This window comes from Triturus cristatus, chromosome 1_1 (assembly GCF_964204655.1).
Source record: "Triturus cristatus chromosome 1_1, aTriCri1.1, whole genome shotgun sequence".
NCBI lineage: Eukaryota > Metazoa > Chordata > Amphibia > Caudata > Salamandridae > Triturus > Triturus cristatus.
In genome coordinates this window covers 42,532,244-42,551,118 of record NC_140579.1, presented here as the reverse complement: position 1 = coordinate 42,551,118, position 18,875 = coordinate 42,532,244, and the positions used below count along the sequence as shown (strand labels likewise).

The 18,875-nt window shown below is 43.6% G+C and overlaps 1 protein-coding gene across 5 annotated transcripts in view; it reads left to right on the top strand.

Moving 5' to 3' along the window:
• LOC146869312 (RNA helicase MOV-10-like) overlaps positions 1–18,875 on the top strand; it is a 524,894-nt gene that overhangs the window by 155,948 nt on the left and 350,071 nt on the right. For all 5 annotated transcript variants that reach the window (XM_085647618.1, XM_085647842.1, XM_085647767.1 and 2 more), the window contains exons 5-6: positions 11,227–11,467; positions 13,448–13,597. In XM_085647618.1, coding sequence (XP_085503744.1) covers positions 11,227–11,467; positions 13,448–13,597 — 391 coding nt within the window. The remainder of the gene's footprint in view (positions 1–11,226; positions 11,468–13,447; positions 13,598–18,875) is intronic.

The window sequence follows — 18,875 nt, the reverse complement described above, 5'->3', positions numbered from 1 at the left end:
CTCCAAATGTAAGACAATGTGTAAAAAAGAAATCACTTTGACAAATGACCTATAATTCACATGCTGGTATGGGTACCCTCAATTTCGGAGATGTGCAAATAGCTACTGTTTCTAAACTCTATATTTTGTTCTCATTTCAGAAACACATAGGTGACTTTCAGACCGATTTTTTTTTTTTTTTTTTTTTTTTTTTTTTCCTCCCCCCCCCCCCCCTCCCCCACCCCTGTTTATATTTTTCCAAATTAATTGCTATATACCCGGTACACAATAATAAACCATTGCAAGACGCTGCTCAGTTATTGGCTCTGGGTTCCTATATATCCCCACAACCAGAAGGGTCCATCGAATGTAACCGTATATTGTTTTCAAACATCTGTCATACTTGGTAGATGTTACAGGTGAAAACGTTGGCACAAATGGCTGTTTTTTAAACTCATTTTCCATTTTTTCTATTTTCAACTGTTCGTTCCTATACGAAAACCTTGAAGGATCTACACACATGACCCCTTGATGATTCAAAATGTTGTCTACTTATCAGAAATGTATAGCTTTCCAGGATCCATCATTGCTTTCATACCCATTATTAGGTCTCGCTTGGCGAGATTTAATGTTTTCTAGTATGGGGCTTGAACCCGCCCCTCTACTCCATTGTCTGGCTTCCTAAACTGAGGCCAGCCATTGGAGGAGAGGGGCGTCTGTCCATTTAAGCCTCGTCTTTTTCGGATTTGGGACGTGTTTTTTACTTTCTTTCCCTCCTCTGGAATGTAAACATTCCAGCCAATGGCAAGAGGAGAGAAAGAAAAACACGCCCCGAATCCGAAAACGACGCTGCGTTTCTCCGAGGCATTTCTGCTTGACTTCGGAGAAAGATGGTGGTGCTCGCTCCCTCTCCTCGGGCGTTTGGGTCACATCGGCTCAGATTTTCCAGTAAGGATTGCAGCATTTCCCGAAGTTTCCTGGCATGGGCACTGGCGGACCCCCTTAGCACTTGTGATTTGATTTTTTTTTTTTTACTTTTCCATGGAAGCCTGTGAGGCAATATCCAGCTGCCAAGGATGACCCAGTCCTGCCTGCGCCCCCCCCGCACCCACCACGGAGAGGGCCCTCGTCTGGTGCTCCCTGTGAATGCATCTGCAAGGGCCCCACACGGTAACCGCTGCAGCCGGTGGAGGTGGAATGGCACAGAGGGGGGCAGGCGATGGTGGGGGCTGGTGCAGTGTGTCTGTTGTGTGTTATCCTCCTGTGCTTTGGAACTGCTGTGTTTTGTAGCTTCCTCCATCATAGCCTGGTATTCCAGACAGGCTTCTTTTTCTCTGCTCCGGGGATTCCCGGGCAGCAGCAGCATGGAAAGGGGCCCATGCCTCCCCCAGCGTGAAACTCAGTTACGCACCACCGAAAAGGCTACAAATGCACGTAGTTTGGCGCGTAATGTGATTAAATGTGTCTTGCTGCGGTGAGCCCAGAAGCCAGTTCTCCAGGGCATGGCGACTTACGAGGAGTCCAAACAAGCACCTCGAGTGTTCACTTTTTGTGTTCTTATTTATTTATTTTTGGGAGGGCCTCCTTTGGAGCACTTCGGTTTACTTTTGGGAGCGCAGAGACAGCAGGGGGGGTGGGGGGGGGAGTTTGTGTCGCAGCTGATGAAAACTTTCCCCCAGCAGCACATTCTGTCTGGCACGCAGGGGCCGCTGCCAGATGTCACTCAGGTGGAGAGAGGCCCCGGCTGCTGCTCCTCCTTAGCCAGCAGCGGAATCCGGAGCCCGCGGCTATCCGCGGAGACGTCCTCCACGTCTGGATCCAGGGGCCACTTTGGAAAGATTCAGACGCCTCGGGCCACCGGGCACCAGCTTTGCCCGACTCCTCTCACCCCTCGCGGAGCAGCTGTTAGACACCCCATAAAAGGCCCGGACTCCCAGACACGTTTTATTTCTGAAACACCTCAAGACGTGTAGCTTTGTTGTGGGAGTCGGAAGGCAACAAGCCGCCTCGTTCCCAGGTCGAGCTCACACGCCCCTCCCTGTTGGAATTTAGGATGGCCTTTCTGTGCTAAAACAAAATGAATCTTACTTACCTTCTGTAATGTAACTAGTGCTCATGTAATGCGTTCCAGTGCGCTACATAGAACTGCAAAAAGAAAGAAAAAAACTCTTGGTTTTATTCCCAGCCTCAGTGGGCCACCCCTAACTTTTGCCTCTACCCTGGAAAAGGGACTATCAGCCAGTAAGGGCGGGGGGGGGGGGGGGATTAGGCTGCCGTGCACAAACGCGGCTGTCTAAACTCACGTGTAAAGGAAGTAGGCGGCAAACATGCACGTCTCCCACCTGCACGTGCATTGTAATCAAATGCTGCTGTGAAGTTCTAAGCAAGAGTGTAACCGGGTGCTGTTATCAGAGTTGTATTTGCAGGAAGGTCAGGCTATAATTCTTCACCTCCTACTATGCTATGCACCAGGACTAAATTGGTTAAGAGGTGGTCTCAAAACACCAGTACATACAGTGAATGTCTAACGCAGTGATGAGAAGTCATTATGGGACTGTTGGCTCAATTAATCTGTTTTCAGTGCAGAATCAAATTAAGCCGGGGACAGAGCTCCTACTGTAATCTACAACGCCAAAAAACACAGTGCTCTGAACTGTCAACTGCATTGTTTGTGCTGCGACGTTCTAACCAATCAGCTGTGCACCGCCGACCATGCACAGAAACCGCTCCTCTGCTAGGGTTATCGGAGTCCCGTGCTAAATGATATTTTGCTGTTTGGGCACTCCTTCTAATCGTGCTACACGGACATTAGTATCCATCTGGTGAGTTCATGATAGCGCCATAAGGCAGCTGCCTACAATGGCCCTAACTTAGCACCGGCCACGGCCAGCAATCACAAACCCTTCACCAGTGCTTTACCTCCCCGCACCAGCCCCCCCCCACCAACACACACCCTTTCGGACCTGTACATGTTTATTTAACTAGCTTGGCAAGCCTCAGTTGGATTACTGGCAGCTGGCGTGCCTTTTGGTTGTTAGTTGCTTGTTTACGAGAGGCAGAGGAGCGCCAGCAAGCGAAGAAAGCAGCCAAGCCTCGCCTGAAGTTACAGAACAATGAAACATTACCCTATAACTGATGCAGCTCATGTACACATACATTCGTATATATATTATTTGAAAGGTTGTTTCTGTAATATTAGGGACTCCACAGTGCGCCCACTCGTGGGCCATCGCTTGATCTAAACAGATCTTCAGAGCACATGCTCTGGGCGGGGGGGGGGGGGGTTTCTGGGGTCTGATGGTGCACAACAGACCAGACCATGCTCTCGTTGAGGGAGGAGGCTTTTCATGGGGTCTGAGGGTGCACAACAGACCAGAGCATGCCAAAAACATTGCCATTTACAATACCAACAACTTTAAACTTTGCAAATGCGAGACCTATTGCATTGCAAATGCTGTGTGTGTGTGTGTGTGGGAGGCTCTGTGTGTGTGGCTCTGTGTGGATGGCTTTTTTTGTAGGCGGCTCTATGCGTGGTGGCTCTCTGTGTGTGGGTAACTGTGTGTAGGTGGCTCTGTGGGTGGCTCTATTTGTGTGTGGGTTGCTCTATGTGAGTGGCTCTGTGTGTGTGGGTGGCTTTGTGTGTGTGGGTGGCTTTGTGTGTGTGGCTGGCTTTGTGTGTGTGGCTCTGTGTGTGGGTGCAAATGCAATAGGTCTCGCATTTGAGAGTGATTAAGCTATTGACATTGTAAATAACAATGGCGTTTCTTTAAATGATTTAAAAACAAAAACATAAACAAAAATAATGTCATGAGCAATGCCAATAGCTCTAACTTTAACAATGCCGAGACCATTGCATTGTAAATGCTTGTTACCATCAACTGGAAGGAGGTTGAAAGCACAAAAAATAGCAAAAATAGGGTATGTCCCAGAAAAAAGCCAAAACTGTGAAAGAACTCTCATAACAAACAGCCACCCTTTGGTGTTTTCCAAGGATATGCTCTGCGTCATTCCAAATACACGGCATGCAGATATATATGATGTTTTAGCCTACTAAATTAGCATGAGGTTTACAAATAGCAATATGGTCTACAATACCATCTGAACTCGCAAAATAATATTTGAAATGTTCTTATTGTTTTCATTAATGACAATCGTAACTGCAATCATGTTTTCCTGTGTTTTGCCATGCATTTTATCTGCACAAGATTAAGGCTTTTAAAATAAAGTTTTTAAAACTACAAGTCCCAATTACTTAGTGCAAAGTTTGTGTATTTTCTGCAAGACGAAATCCACCGTGTCCCTGAACCTGTTTAACGCAACAGCTCGTATGTAACCTGAAAACACTGCCTGCAAATAATAGCTAGGTGGGTTTTTGCTGTGCTGCGGTCCACTGGGCTGCTCGAACTCCGCACGTGCCCTGAACGGAGTCCTTGCACTGTGGGTCTGTGCATTCACGCTCTAGTTCTGAAGGAACTCTCCAGATACGTATCCATATCTGGCCCACACTTAAAGGCCTCTCTCTGACTTATTAATTAGTGCTTGTTGTGGCATCTGTGAGCATTTTTTGCATGGTTATGGCATCTAAAATCTCATAGTTCAACAACACGGTCTTTTTAAATTTCTCAAAGTGAGAATCTTGGTTTATAAGATTTGTGGCCCAGACCTTTTAAAGCTTCATGTCGAAGTCCATGCTTTATTAGAGAGGTTACAAGATTTGAAAGCGGGTATCGCTAAGGTATGCCCCTTTTTAACGTCGCTTGACTCAATTGAGCTATTCACACTGGCGTTTCAGTCGATTGGGCCATTCTCTTTTTAGGTCTCGCTGAGCCCAGCGCATGCGCTGGCTCGGAGAGACATTTTATAGTTGGGACTTTTCAGAGTGCTACCGCTGGCATAGAGCTACAGTGCACGAGGCGTGCACGCGCGCAAAGCAGCCATATGGCTTTCCTTCGCCGCCATGCGCTAGGCCAGCCAGCAGCACTAGCGCGTCATCGCGATCACTTTCGCTTTCACAGCGATAGTGATCGGGATGACCTTCGTGGCCAATGCTTGTTTTCATTCCCGCTAGGTGGCAGCAGTGTCAAGCTAATGGAAGTATCGTCCCTCTAATTTTACTCGGATTTCACCGTTGAGGTTGTTTGGTAATTCCGTATGCTGGGGCTGAAGTCGCCTTTGTAAAACAATGATCGCAGGTGTTTATCTCGGCTATTACAAACACAAGTCTAGCTTGATTAGCACCGGTACAAACTCCACCATAAATGGTAAATAGATGTGCACTTTTGCAATATGCGATCTCTCCTGGGTTTTACTGACATTTTTAAACGATTATCAATATGCTAAAGCCAAAATATTGTCATCTTCAACCCCGATAGTTCTTGTGGAGATTTTATGTGCTCCCTCTGTCCTTACAGCGAGACCTTAATCTGCCTCGCAAGAGCTTTGTGTTTCAAGTGGCAAGGTTGTGAGAAGCCCCATGTTTTACTTGCTCCTCTCTGGGGTGCATTTTAAGTATGTCTGTCGCAGTTAGTACTTTACTTGTTTATGATTGAAGACAGCAGCGGTTTCCTTCTTCTGTTGGTTTCCTTTGTGTGTGCTTGACACCTGTTGACTGATTGACTCCAGCGTCGAGAAAAAGACGTTTCCTAGATTTAAAAACTGCAGATGACGTTTTTGTATGTCTGAGTTTATAGCACCTATTTGCTTTAGTAGCCTGGTATTGTTACATGTCCTTATTAAGAAACTAGGGCATGGGGCATGTATGGACCGCGACAGTCAACAAAATAAAAGTATTTTACTGACAGGTGTTCTAATGTAGCTTTATAGATGTCAAGTGAGTTGCCTTAGAAACCAAGATGTACATAGTGCAGCTGACTTAAGAGTTAATAGAAATTTTACTCCAGCAACACGCTTTCCATTACTCGCCTGTTTACCCCCTTCTGTTCTACTTATTCCTGTCCTGGATATATGGCATTATGTTTTTTCAAGAGAGCAGTGGGTGGTGAGATTTTATTTGTAGTTTTATTTACTGACGCTGGGAGAAGGAATTTGTTAGACTGAAAAATGTCATCATTTTCTATCATTTTCGCTGAGAGTATGTTTAAAAGGCGATGCAGTAAGAACATGTAATGATTGCCACTACTACATCCTCTCGATCATTTATCAAAACCTGACTATTACAATGCCCTGTTCATGAATATCCAGAAAAGATTTCTGAAGAAGTTAGACTATTTAGAATGAGGCTGCCTGGCACCCCCAAATACAAATCAGTATCACAATCCCTAAAACAGCTGCACTGGCTACCCATCAGGAGGTCCATTGATTTCAAGGCACTATGTATTGCATTAAAGTACTTGTACAAAATTGACCCCAAATACCTTTAAAATTCCTTTCCTACACCCCAGCTAGGCCTCTGCGATCTGCATACTCACATAACCTAGTGTTTCCCAGGTTAAAAAAAAACTTCTTGGGGTGGAGGAGCTTTGTAGTCTACTGGCCTTCAGGAAAGCTTTAAAAGCCTAACTTTTTAACCAATAAAATCTGAACTTTTATTTACAAGCTCTTACTACGTAGTCTGCCTTTCTTCACTTGGCCAGCGCCTAGACACCTCGGGGTTGTAGATCGCTTTAAAATACCTTTTTTCACTTCATAGTTCTATGGTGAAGGTCAGAACTAAAGGATCGTGATTATTTTAATTGCATCTTTTTACAAGCATTCCATCCAGTAGGTTCCAGTGATTTAAATGCAAAGGATGTAGTCAATCATCGGCTGAGCTTTAGAAGAGTTGTAGAAAAAAAGTGATCACTGCTTCCAAGTGACTATATTCAGGGCTGATACCATGGCTTTCTCAAACAAGAAATTGTTCTGCCTTTGATATCTCTTATTGAAACCATGCAAACCAGGCGCCCCATTCTATTCTTACTCCATGATATCCTCCCCTTCACCACCCCATGTCCTCAGTTTCACATTCAGATCTTTATACATGAAAGTGCAGAGGCTGTGTTCCCAAGGTTGGGATTTACTGTTTCTAACTCCTGTGCTAGCTTCTCCTGGAATAACTCAACTGTTTCAGGGGGCACTTATAGATCATGAACGAGGACGTCCTGATCAATGTAGATTGTTAATCTGGCTTGCATAAACCTTTGTCTGCTTTCAGTATTATGCATCTCTGCATAGGCCACTTCTACTGTTTAGCTGTAGACCTCCACAGTTTATTCCTGAGTGGCTGGTTGAGATGTTTATGGTTAGGGTAACAAACCCCTCTGTATCCCATATCGAAATAGTTTAGTTTGCTTGCAAATCTGAGACTGTCAAGAATGATACTAGATCCATTATTAATATTATTAAACTAAAAGGAATGATCAAGATTTGGAAGTGTTCCCTCAGTGATTTGATGTTGTTGGCTCTAATAAGATGGGGACTCATTTTTTTTTAAAATCAGTATTCATTTACCTGTTGATGGTGGGGACTCTGAGCCAGTACTCAAGATCTTCCCTGGAAGAAAAGCGGATTTGTTAAATTGCGTTGATAATGTTTACTTGGGGCCATTTTGTGATGGGTTTCCTTCTGTTTTTTTGTCTTACACCTCTGTGATCCTCATATCATTACTGCTGTTGATTTTAGTTCCACCCCTTTTGGCCCTGAATCTCTGCTCTAATAAGGCAAGATAGAGCATTTGAGACATTGCCCAGGAATTCATGGCATGTTTTTGCAGAACTGATGATGCGCTATATTTTGATGAGATTTTTTTACTTCTGTATTGTGACTCTTCATTGGAGTCTAGTAAATGCTTTCCTTACACTTACACTGAGAAAGCATTTTAAGCATTGCAGCTTTATCACAGTAGTTTTAAGTATGACAATCTTGCTTGCCGAATGTGGATTTGAAAAGGGCTTCACATTCCACATATAACTTATCAATGAACTTAAGACAATCCTTTTTTGAAGTGCTGGTTAGTGTCCTACCCGTTCTGGATACTTGATATCTTTTTTTTTTTGTTCTTCAAAATTCTCAAGTCCTTTCTCCATACTATGCTTTCTCTGAGCTTCCTGTACAACCCCTCGTATGTTTTTCATGGGAGTTTATTTGGATTCCTGTGCTTAAGTTTTTGGGACTAATGATTTCAAGGCTCCCTGGAGCCCTAAAATGTTAAAGTCTGGTGTTCTCTTTGCTTATAATGGTTTCTCTTAGAGGTTTTACATAGGTTAGACAGACTCAGTTTTGAAATTCTTGATCACCTTTCCTGTGATGTCATTATGATGTGCTTAGTGAAGGCGGGCCTAACTGGGTCCCTGTAGCCAGCCCGCGCTCCATTGCGGCCGGCTTGAACTTGTGCCTTTTTCTCAGTCTGGCGCAACCAGACATCCACAGTTGGTGCTTTGTGCTTTTTGGCGCTATTTTGATCCAAACCTTTAACAGTGAATAGCTCCAGATCTTCTAATTGGATTTTTGCGGTTAATTTTGGGTTTGCTTGTGCTTGACCCTGACAAGAATTGTGTTAGCTGCCTGACCACAGCTCCCACCCCAGTCAACCAGTAGCCCAGTTTGTTGCAGATCTGAACACTGGTTTGAGTCTTCATACAGGTATAGACAAGGCCACTAGAATTACGCAATATTGTGGCTGTGGTGTTTTCTGCATAATTATGAATTTGACACATAATCCATCATCTGCTGCATAATTCGCAGATTATTACAAAAAAAATGTTCTAGCTCAATTGGGTCAAAAGTTATTAAAATGTGACAACACATGATGCTGCACATTGAGGGCCGTTTGCAAAGGTTCGACTGGTCTCCTTTCTGTTTCTGTATTTGTGTGTCAGATTAGCACTAATGACATGAAGCCTTTGCCTAGACAGTTTTAACTTGTAAAAATGACAACATAACAAAGTCTCAAAATGTGCCCCATATGCAGCATAATTCCCTTTTTTTGCTACATAATTCAGCTAACCCTGCCGCATAATTTGGTCCTTCCTTGCAGAATATTTCCATTGGCCCTGGATGTAGGTGTCGAAGTGCCACAAATAATTAGGATGTTTACATGCAAATTACAGTGTAAGTTTTATGAGTTGCCTATGTGCCTCTTTGCCACCTGTCCTTTTTAGGTCGAGCATTGAAGACCTCTTGTATATACTTATATATTAGTATATACTTATTTGTGTATGTACTTTGTGGGCTCTGGAGATCAGCCCTAGGTCTTCTGCTTCCGCTTAGGGACTTTTTTTTGTTCAACTGTCTCTATTTAACTGTCTTAATAAATTTGTGGGATCTGGAGATCATCCCTAGGACTTGTCTGATTCCGTTTAGGGACTTTTTTTTGTTCAATTGCCTGTATTTAACTGTCTTAATAAAAAAGGACCAGTAGAGGTCAGTAAAATGCCAGAATTGCTTTCTGCTGAGGGACTTTCTTTTTTAAATTTTTCTGGCAACTTCCTCTATTTAACTTTCTTGATAGAAAACGACCAGCAGAGGTCAGTAAAATACCAGAATCACTTTAGCATTCTCTGGATTCCAGTCCATAGAAATTGTCTTCCACGAGCACCCCTAGACAATAATATTTTTTTAAAATCTTGTATTTTCAGTGATATGACCACCGAAGGCCCTGATTTTATATTAAAAAAAGAGCTTTGGACTATACTGTTTCCCGCTGATTGGCAATATTTCTCACCATGTGTTGTCATCCCTTGTGTGTCATGCAGCTTGGTGCTTACTTTCCCTCCATGTTAAAGAACAGTAGATGTTTCAACATTCAGGCTAATGTGCTGCATAGCTAAATACGTATAAAGTCCCAAAGGCGAGACCTATTGCATTGCAAATGCTTGTTTAAAAAGCGTTCTGTATTCTGTTTCTGTTTTAACAATGCCGCATAGCATGCGGAACATAAGTGTTGAGTATGTGTACAGGATCACACTCTAGCGCATCTCTCCAACCTGTCCCGGAGATACAATGCCGCTTGTTACTTTTATGTTTAGTAATCGCTGGTCAACGACCCACCCATCCCCAACCTCCGCTGTTCCCAACCAGCATCTTATTGGTTCGTGCCACTTGGAAACCTCCACTATTAATTGTCATGTTAGGAGTATCTTCACGGAGTCCAGACCTTCGATTCATGGTCGGCTTTAGCACTCGCAGCGCCCTGTGCGACAATGTTTGTTGGTGGTTCTATTTAATAATAAGAATTGTTTTCTGCCCTAATAAACCCTTTTGGGAAGATTAGGATAATGAAAGACTATGCAAAAAAAAAAACATGTAGCTCTAACATGTACCTTGTTGTTTGCATACAGCTCTTTGATGACAGTTAATAGCTCTATGTTCTGTATTAGGATTTTGACTTATAAACTACAAGTAACAAAAAGAGCTCTTTCACAGAAGCAGTAACCCACTGACCTCTTTACATTATATGTACTTTGTGATCTGCATGGTACATGTTCTTAGCAACAGGCATTTTAACCCTCTGCGCTACCTTACGATAAATTAAAAATTTCACTAGACAAACCTCCGTTCTCTTTCCAGGATCATGATTAATCACCGGAGTTATCTTGACATTTTAATTGATGCCTGAAAATTGCTGGAGGCCAGGAACGCAGCAGCAGGTCCTTTTAAAAAAATGTGAATATACTTGCAAAAATGACGCCCCCACCCCAAGTCAGCTCCGGTGCGGTGGCACCGATCGTACCGCTCTAGAGCCGGCCCTGCTTCGATTATTACTTGGGACAACCGCTTACCTCTTTACTCGACCTCTCATGCCCCAAACAGTTCCCTCTCCAAGTATCCACATTCGTGGTCAAGAGGTTGCCCCAGCTTTGTGTGATCTTTCTGTGCTAACGTCAGGCCCATTGCTACAGTGTCTGTGTTTTGAGAAGTAGTCTTCGCAGCATCCGAAGACTCTTTTTAGGCGAGTCGAGACTTCTCTGGGTCTGGGGAAAAGTCGCCTGTTATGAATGTGTACAATTCCAGAATTCTTTAATGGCTTTGGAGCCCCATATGGTGTGGTAGAATGATCCATATCTCTTCTAGGCATTTTATGGAGAACGAATGATCACAATTTTTACTTAAATTATATTTCTAAGGTTGACTGTTTATTTTTATTCTATATATTTAACAATGTAAGCATTAAAATACCATTCTAGACAACCATACATTTATGGAAAATTAACATGTTGGTTACCTTCATTGATTACAGTGGCAAACAGTTTTTCTGCAAAAAGTTACATCAAACCTAGTATTATTTGCTGCTCTTTGGTCGTTTTGCAGGAGATACCTATGAGGTCCGAGTATATTGCCTGACAAAATACTGTGGCTATTTCCCCATCACTGTGGTGTTTGAGTTTTCATGCACAGGCTTTGGGAACTTTTGTATTGGTCGGTTTTTGTCAGCTGTGTCCAATGGCAGCCTTGCTGAAGAACTGGGCCCTACTGCTCCATATAAGCCCTACCAAGCGACCATCCAAAGGCCAATAACATATCTGGACGATGAAGGAGTTCCACCAGAGAAGTAAGCTTTTTGTCGCCATGTTTTCAAGAATGATGCAGATGATGGCTTAGATGATGTACAGATGGAGTTTATTATGGGTTCTGTGTGATATATACCTGCCAAACCAGATCACTGAGAAAATGTTTGATTTCACTCACTAAGAACACTCTTTCAGTTTTTTTCCAACGTAAAGTCTCTTTTGGGATGGTGAGGAGGGTAAAGCAGTTGGCCAGATAAATTAAAAACCAGCAGTACATCCACTGTTGGGGCGATTTGGAGGTAGTAACGAAGTGTGCAACACGGCCTTTCATTCAGGTAGCTAAGTGACCGATAATAGTGTTATTTACATGTTTATAAATGGAAAAATGTTGCAAAAGTATAATAACCATTTTGGTTGTGGTTGAGCATGGTGGTCCAGTTATTGGGGTCATTTAAAAAAGAATTCACAATGTAGCCTTTGGTCTCTGTAGACGGGTACATAAATGGGACGTGTTGGACAGTGCTCCTGTGGCCTGGGATTTTCATCCTTTCCCCGACTAAATCCTTTTTAGAGGAAAGAAATGTGACTTATGGTAATGTCTTGCAGATTTCTAGTTTCTACTGTAAAAACCTCAGGAATTAGTATGTACTCGACCAAATGGCCGATAAAGGCTCTGGTGACCAGAAAAATGTATGTAAAATATCAAACTGGAGTGGGTTTAGATAGTTCACTTTGATGACCAACACGAACTTGACCAACATTTTGGTACCAAAACGCTGTACAACCTAATAAACGGCATCAAATATACAAGGAGCAAAATATAGACTATACGGCATGACAAGATAATACAAAGAGACATAGAGAAAACACCAGCAATGAAATCAAATTGGCATGGATAATCACCTCAGATAGGAAGGAAACGGGCTTTGTGAACACTTGGACATCCCCAAAAATTCTAGGTTCTGCAGATTGTGTGTTGAGGGCCAAGGTGCCTGTGAATCAGAATACTGTACTCTTGACCTATTCCATGTGATACATTTTTGAATGAGAGACGTCTCTAACTCCCTTGATTGCTTAATGTTTTAGAATAGATGTGTGTGTGTTCGCCATGTATGGCCATGTGTACAGGTATACTATTATCCTGGGTACAGATGTACACTTTTATGGACCTAACCAGGTAAGCTGGCTGGGGCCAGGCTACTTTTTCAGAGCACTTTACATAGACTTTTTATCTTAATATGAGACCATAGGGATTCAATTCAACTGCTGTAGACAAGTCACTTATGGAAACAAATTGCAAAACGTTCACAGATAGAAATAGCAAGGGTCACCTGTGGTTCTATGGGCAGCAAATTCTCAAGCAATAGTCCCAGACTCCAGGTCACCTGTGTAAGGTTAACACATTCACGAAGGTTGAGAGCGAGACAGAAGTATGATAACTGAGGACAAGGCAATTATCGGCCACTTTCATTCGTTTCCATTTGTTTTGACTTATGCTGATAACTTGATGGTCTTTGTGTGATCTTAACAAAGACACTGATCAAGACCTGTGCCAACTGATGTAATCCATAATTATGTTGAGAAGCCTGGTTTGAAATCTGAGCAGGGTTTCCTATGGGTTTGTGGGCTATAAGTGTAATGTGTTGCAAGTTTTACTTCTAGGTTTTGAGAACATTAAAACCCTTAACTTTATTTTTTGTGGTGAAATTCAGGGTATGTGTGTGCACCTCATTAAAAGTATGACCATAATACATCTCCATGGCATGATGGAGCTATTATAAAAATACCCATGTGTTTTTACATGATCACTGTAAAATTTGAATGAAAAGATGAACAAAACAGGAGCATTGAAGGTGTTTGGATGGAGGCCATATCATGTGTCAATAGGGTATCCCAATGTGTTTTTACCAAATACAATCATTGAAATGTTATGTAGAAACCATCTGCAGATTCTGTCAAGGCTGACAATGCACTTGGATATTTGAATCATAACACAATTTCTTTGCCATTTGTCTTTACAGTTTCTTGGATTATGAACTTGAGCGGTCCATTTCTCTTGGTCAGTACAAGTATCCCATGAAGTTGAAGGACATTGTCCAAGAACTTATTCAGTTGGGATTAGACAGACCCAACCCTCGCAGTCCTGTTATGGAGGACACCAGGCAAGTTATGTAAGTAACTGTGACGTTCATCTGTAGTTTAAGTCCTGCGCTCATGATTTCTTATGGAACAAAGCTCTCCCAATGAAAGGATCAGAAAAGGTAAGGAAAAGCTGATACAACAGAATTACATGTTCGAGGCATATGAGCTGTAGATCATATGCTACGCACAGATCGCCATCTAGTGTTGGGTCCGGATGGTTGCACTTTGTTTTTTTTCCGAAGAAGTCTTTCCAGTCACAAGGTAGGTAGTGACTCCTTTCAGTGATAGTGCGCATGGGTATCGACTCCATTGTTAGATTGTGTTTTTCCGCCATCGGGTTCGGATGTTAGTCGATGCACTCCGGTTTGACATCGTACTTTCGGTTTCCCTTGGTGCGCAAGACATTCTACCTCAACTGTATTATTTCTGATCGCGTATTTCATTCTTCGCGTGTCATGTTTACTGTAAAAAAATAAACCTGTTTCGATCGGAGAGCTTGTGGTAGGCTGTCGGGCCTACCCGCGTCGGTTCGATTCGCAGTCGATGGAACAAACTCCATTTAAGTTCTGCCCTTGGTGCCACTCAAAATACCTGTGAACCGACTCACACAAAGTGTGTAACCTGTGCTTGTCTGCTGAGCACAGTGAACAGGACTGCGAAGCGTGCAAAGCTTTCCGCTCCAAGAAGACGCTTCAGGACCGTCGGGCTCGACGTCTCGACATGCAGAGCCAGCACACAGGCTCCATTCTGGATCTCTTTGGAACTGAATCGAAGGAAGAACCCGGCGATGCTATTGGGGCCGAGGAGGAACAGGAACCGATCTCAGTTTCAGAGTACGGCTCCGACCAGGATGAAGAAATCCCACATGGACAGCGTACTGTAAGTACAGATCCTCCCTCGCCCGAAATCCACCTCAACCCAAAAAGAAGGCTACGGACCAACCTGTGCCCATGGGTTCCGGTCGGCACCGAGACCACGCTTCCGACACCCTGCCTTCTGGCTCGGCACTGAAGCCTACAAAAAACCACACGCTAAATCTGACATCAAGCTGAAATCTTCGGGATCGAAATCGAAGTTCGGCTCTGACCCACAACACTCGGCACTGAAACATGCTTCGTTTCCAAAAACTCCAGCCCCTAAAACCCTCGGTGCCGAAACACGGCAGGCACCGAAATTACCAAAAAAACACTGTTTCGATGATCCGCTCAATAAACCCGGCCCTAAACAGAAAGTGCTGTACATTCAACCAAAAACTGGGCATATCACCACCACAGTGACTCTAAAAAGAGTAACTGAGGCTGAAGAGGAATTTCACACTCCTTTGAAGAAGGGAACTGTTGGAACTAACCCTTCCCCTCCTCCTATCCCATCTCCTCCTTCTCCACAGTCTATACCTGTGCCTACTTCGCCTCAGCATTCACCATATACACCTGACAACCAGGATGATGGGGATGATAATCAGCCAATACCTGCAGACCCATGGGACGACTATAACATTAACTCGCCCACAGGCAATGATCCTGACTTATATCCTACCAAACCGTCCCCACCAGCCGACAGTGTAGGTTGCATTGAATTGCTGGGTAGGGCTGCCAATTACCATGGGGTGCAACTCCACAAAGATTCCCTCGAAGAGGATTTTTTTTTCGATACCCTGAGCACTACTCAAAGGTCATCACACTCTACCAATGCTCAAGAGTAATATCAGACATGTGGATGATATCTTTAGTGATGCTGTCAGGGCACGTATCATTACCCCTAGGGTAGACAAAAAATATAAGTTAACACCATTGGACCAAGCGTACATTAGGGGACAATTACCATTGGACTCGCTAGTAGTGTCTAACGCACGCAAAAGGGCTAACTCTCAAACCACAGGAGATGCTCCACCCCTAGATAAGGAATCTAAGCTTCTTAATGCTTTGGGGAAAAGAGTCGCATCTCAAGCAGCAAACATCTGGAGCATATCCAACACACAACCGTTGCTAGCTAGATACGACTGTGCGCATTGGGACGAGATGGAACAATTTATCCAATATCTACCCCAAGAACATAAATCTAAAGCGGAAGACCTGAAAAGGGAGGTACAGCTTATTTTCAACCATCAAATCAGGTGCTCCCTTGAGCAGTAAATACCAGTGTCCTTTTAAGAAGGCACGCCTGCCTACGTATCTCTGGATTCAAATCTGAGGTTTAAACCTCTATCTTAAACACACCTTTTGATAAGGAACACCTTTTTGGTCCAGTGGTAGACTCTTCAGTGGAAAAGATTAAGAAAGACACTGAGGTGGCCAAATCCATAGGGGCGCTTCAGTTACCACAAGGCCGTGGTTCCTTTCGACGCTCTTTCTATCGAGCGGGGTCCAACAATTCTTCCTCAGAAAATACTTCCACCTACAAGGATAAAAACCAACGCTCTGGTTTTAAGAACTACTTCAGAGGGGGTTACAGAGGAAATAATGGTAAGGGAAGAGGTAGAGGTTCAAACACAAGCACCTCTTCCTCCAATACAAAACAGTGACTCACCTCTTCACCACCCCCCCTGACCATCTAACACCTGTCAGGGGAAGAAGGTCAAATTTCCTACCAGTTTGGCAGTCAATAACAGACAAGAGGGTTCTACAAATTATTTGTTCTGGTTACTGCCTGGAGTTTATCAACACTCCTCCAAACATTCCCCCAAAGTCACACAAACTCTCACCAGATCATCTACACCTCCTCAAACAAGAGGTACAGTCTCTACTTTTACAAGAGCTATAGAGCCCGTACCACTTCAACACCAAGGGTCAGGCGTGTACTCCTTTTACTTCCTAATACCAAAAAATGACGGGTCTCTCATACCAATCTTAGATCTCAGAGAACTCAATTTTTAGATACAGTCAGACCATTTTCACTTGGTAACACTTCAACAGGTACTACCTCTTTTTCAAAAAGTCGACTTCCTGTCCCCTCCAGATGTAAAGGACGCATACTTTCATATTCCAATCCACCCTGCTCATCGAAAACTTCTCAGGTTTGTGCTAGGAGGCCAACATATACTCCCATTCGGAGTCACCACTGCCCCCAGAGTCTTCACAAAATGCCTGGCAGTAGTAGCTGCTCATCTAAGGAGACCAAGCATCCATGTCTTCCCATACTTAAACGACTGGCTCATCAAAGCCAGCACGTACCAACAGTGTCTCAAATACACTTTCATAACAATCAAGTTACTACTGACTAATATCCACCACTCAAATTACTTTCATATTTCACCATACTAATTCACCACTAATACTTTATGGGTTTCCGGGAAACGTGCTACTTGCCAAAAAAAAGCGCTTCAACACCCCATCAGGGGTAACAAGCGCTATATAAATACAAACCTTTTTTCCTCCTCTATCCGGCTGCTAACGTTCCGAACCCAAATAACTGACTAACTTATCCACCACTTAGAATTACTTTCATATTTCACTATACTAATTCAACACTAATGCTCTATGGGTCCTGGAGTAGCGTGCTACTCGCCGAAAAAGCACTTCGATGCCTCGTCGGGGGTAGTAAGCACTATAAAAATGCAATTACAATACAATACATCGACAAGGGTTCACAGTCAATGTGCCAAAGTCACATCTTCAGCCAGCCAATATTCAGAACTATCTAGGAGCCATTTTAGATACTCAAAAAGCTCTGTCAAAAGGACGGCCCTTCATAGACCCGGTTCCACTGACAGTACTAACAGTGGACGCGTCTCTAACTGGCTGGGGTGCTCATCTACAGCAACACACAATACAAGGCCTGTGGAGTCACCAACAAAAGTTGCTCCACACCAACCATTTAGAGCTTATGGCCATATTTCTAGCCCTCCAGGCTTTTCTAACCCATCTAGTGGGCAAAGCTGTCCTGGTTCGTACAAACATGACAGCTATGTATTACATACCAAGACGGGGGGGGGGGGACACACTCCCTCCAACTGTTCCACCCTAGCCCCAGGAAATCTGGAGGTGGGCTGGTGATCACAAAATCTATCTCCTAGTAGAACACCACCCAGGAGTAGACAATCAGATGGCAGATCTGCTAAGTCGTCAGACACAGCAAATCCATGAATGGGAATTACACCCTCAAGTTCTCCTCCCATTCTTTCAAATGGGGGGCTTTCCAGACGTAGACCTGTTCGCCACGCACTTAAACGCAAAATGCTCAAACTTCGCGTCCAGGTATCCACATCCATTGTCCAAAGGCAAAGCACTATTCATGAACTGGTCAGGGATATTTGCTTACGCTTTTCTGCCTCTCCCACTCATTCCATGAGTGGTTCGGGATCTCAGACAAGCGTCCCTGACACTAATCCTAGTTGCTCCCACATGGGCATGTCAACCATGGTTCACAACCTCATTGGAACTCTCTGTAGTTCCTCATAAAAAAACTATGTCTTACACCCAATCTCCTCACTCAGAGCCATGGAGACATAAGACACCCAGAACCCAGTCAACTCAATCTGGCAATCTGGTACCTGAAGTCTTAGTGTTTGGCCATCTTAATCTACTGCCAGACTGTATGAATATTATCAAGGAAGCTAGACGTCCTACCACAAGAGCTTGCTATGCAGCAAAGTGGAAGCGGTTTGTAATTTACTGTAATAACAACCACATCAACCCGCTTGATGCTTCTGTCCAAAACATTATATGCTATTTGTTACATCTACAACAATCCAATTTAACATACACGTCAATACGTTTACACCTGGCTGCAATAGCTGCATACCTCTGGAATTGGCAACATCTATCTCTTTTTAGAGTGCCTGTTATCAAAGCATTTGTGGAGGGACTCCAGAGTAATTCCCCGAGACGTCCACCTGCTCCAGTATGAAATCTCAACATTGTTCTCCTCAGACTAATGGGTCCACCCTTTGAGCCATTGCACAAATGTGAACTGCAATTTCTCACATGGAAAACTGCTTTCCTTGTGGCTATCCCATCGCTCAGAAGGATGGGTGAGCTTCAGACATTAACTATAGCAGAACCGTTTTTACAAATGCACCAAAATAAAGTGGTTCTTAGGACTAATCATAAATTCCTTCCTAAAGTCATTTCTGCTTTTCACATCAATCCGATCGGTTGAGTTACCCGTGTTCTTCCCTCAACCAGATTCAGTGGCAGAACGTGTCCTACACACATTAGATGTAAAGAGAGCATTGCTGTATTACATGGAAAGGACAAAACCTTTCCGTAACACAAGTCAACTTTTTGTCGCTTTTGCTCCACCACACAAAGGCAATCCCATATCAAAATCAGGAATTGCAAGGTGGATAGTCAAATGCATTCAAATATG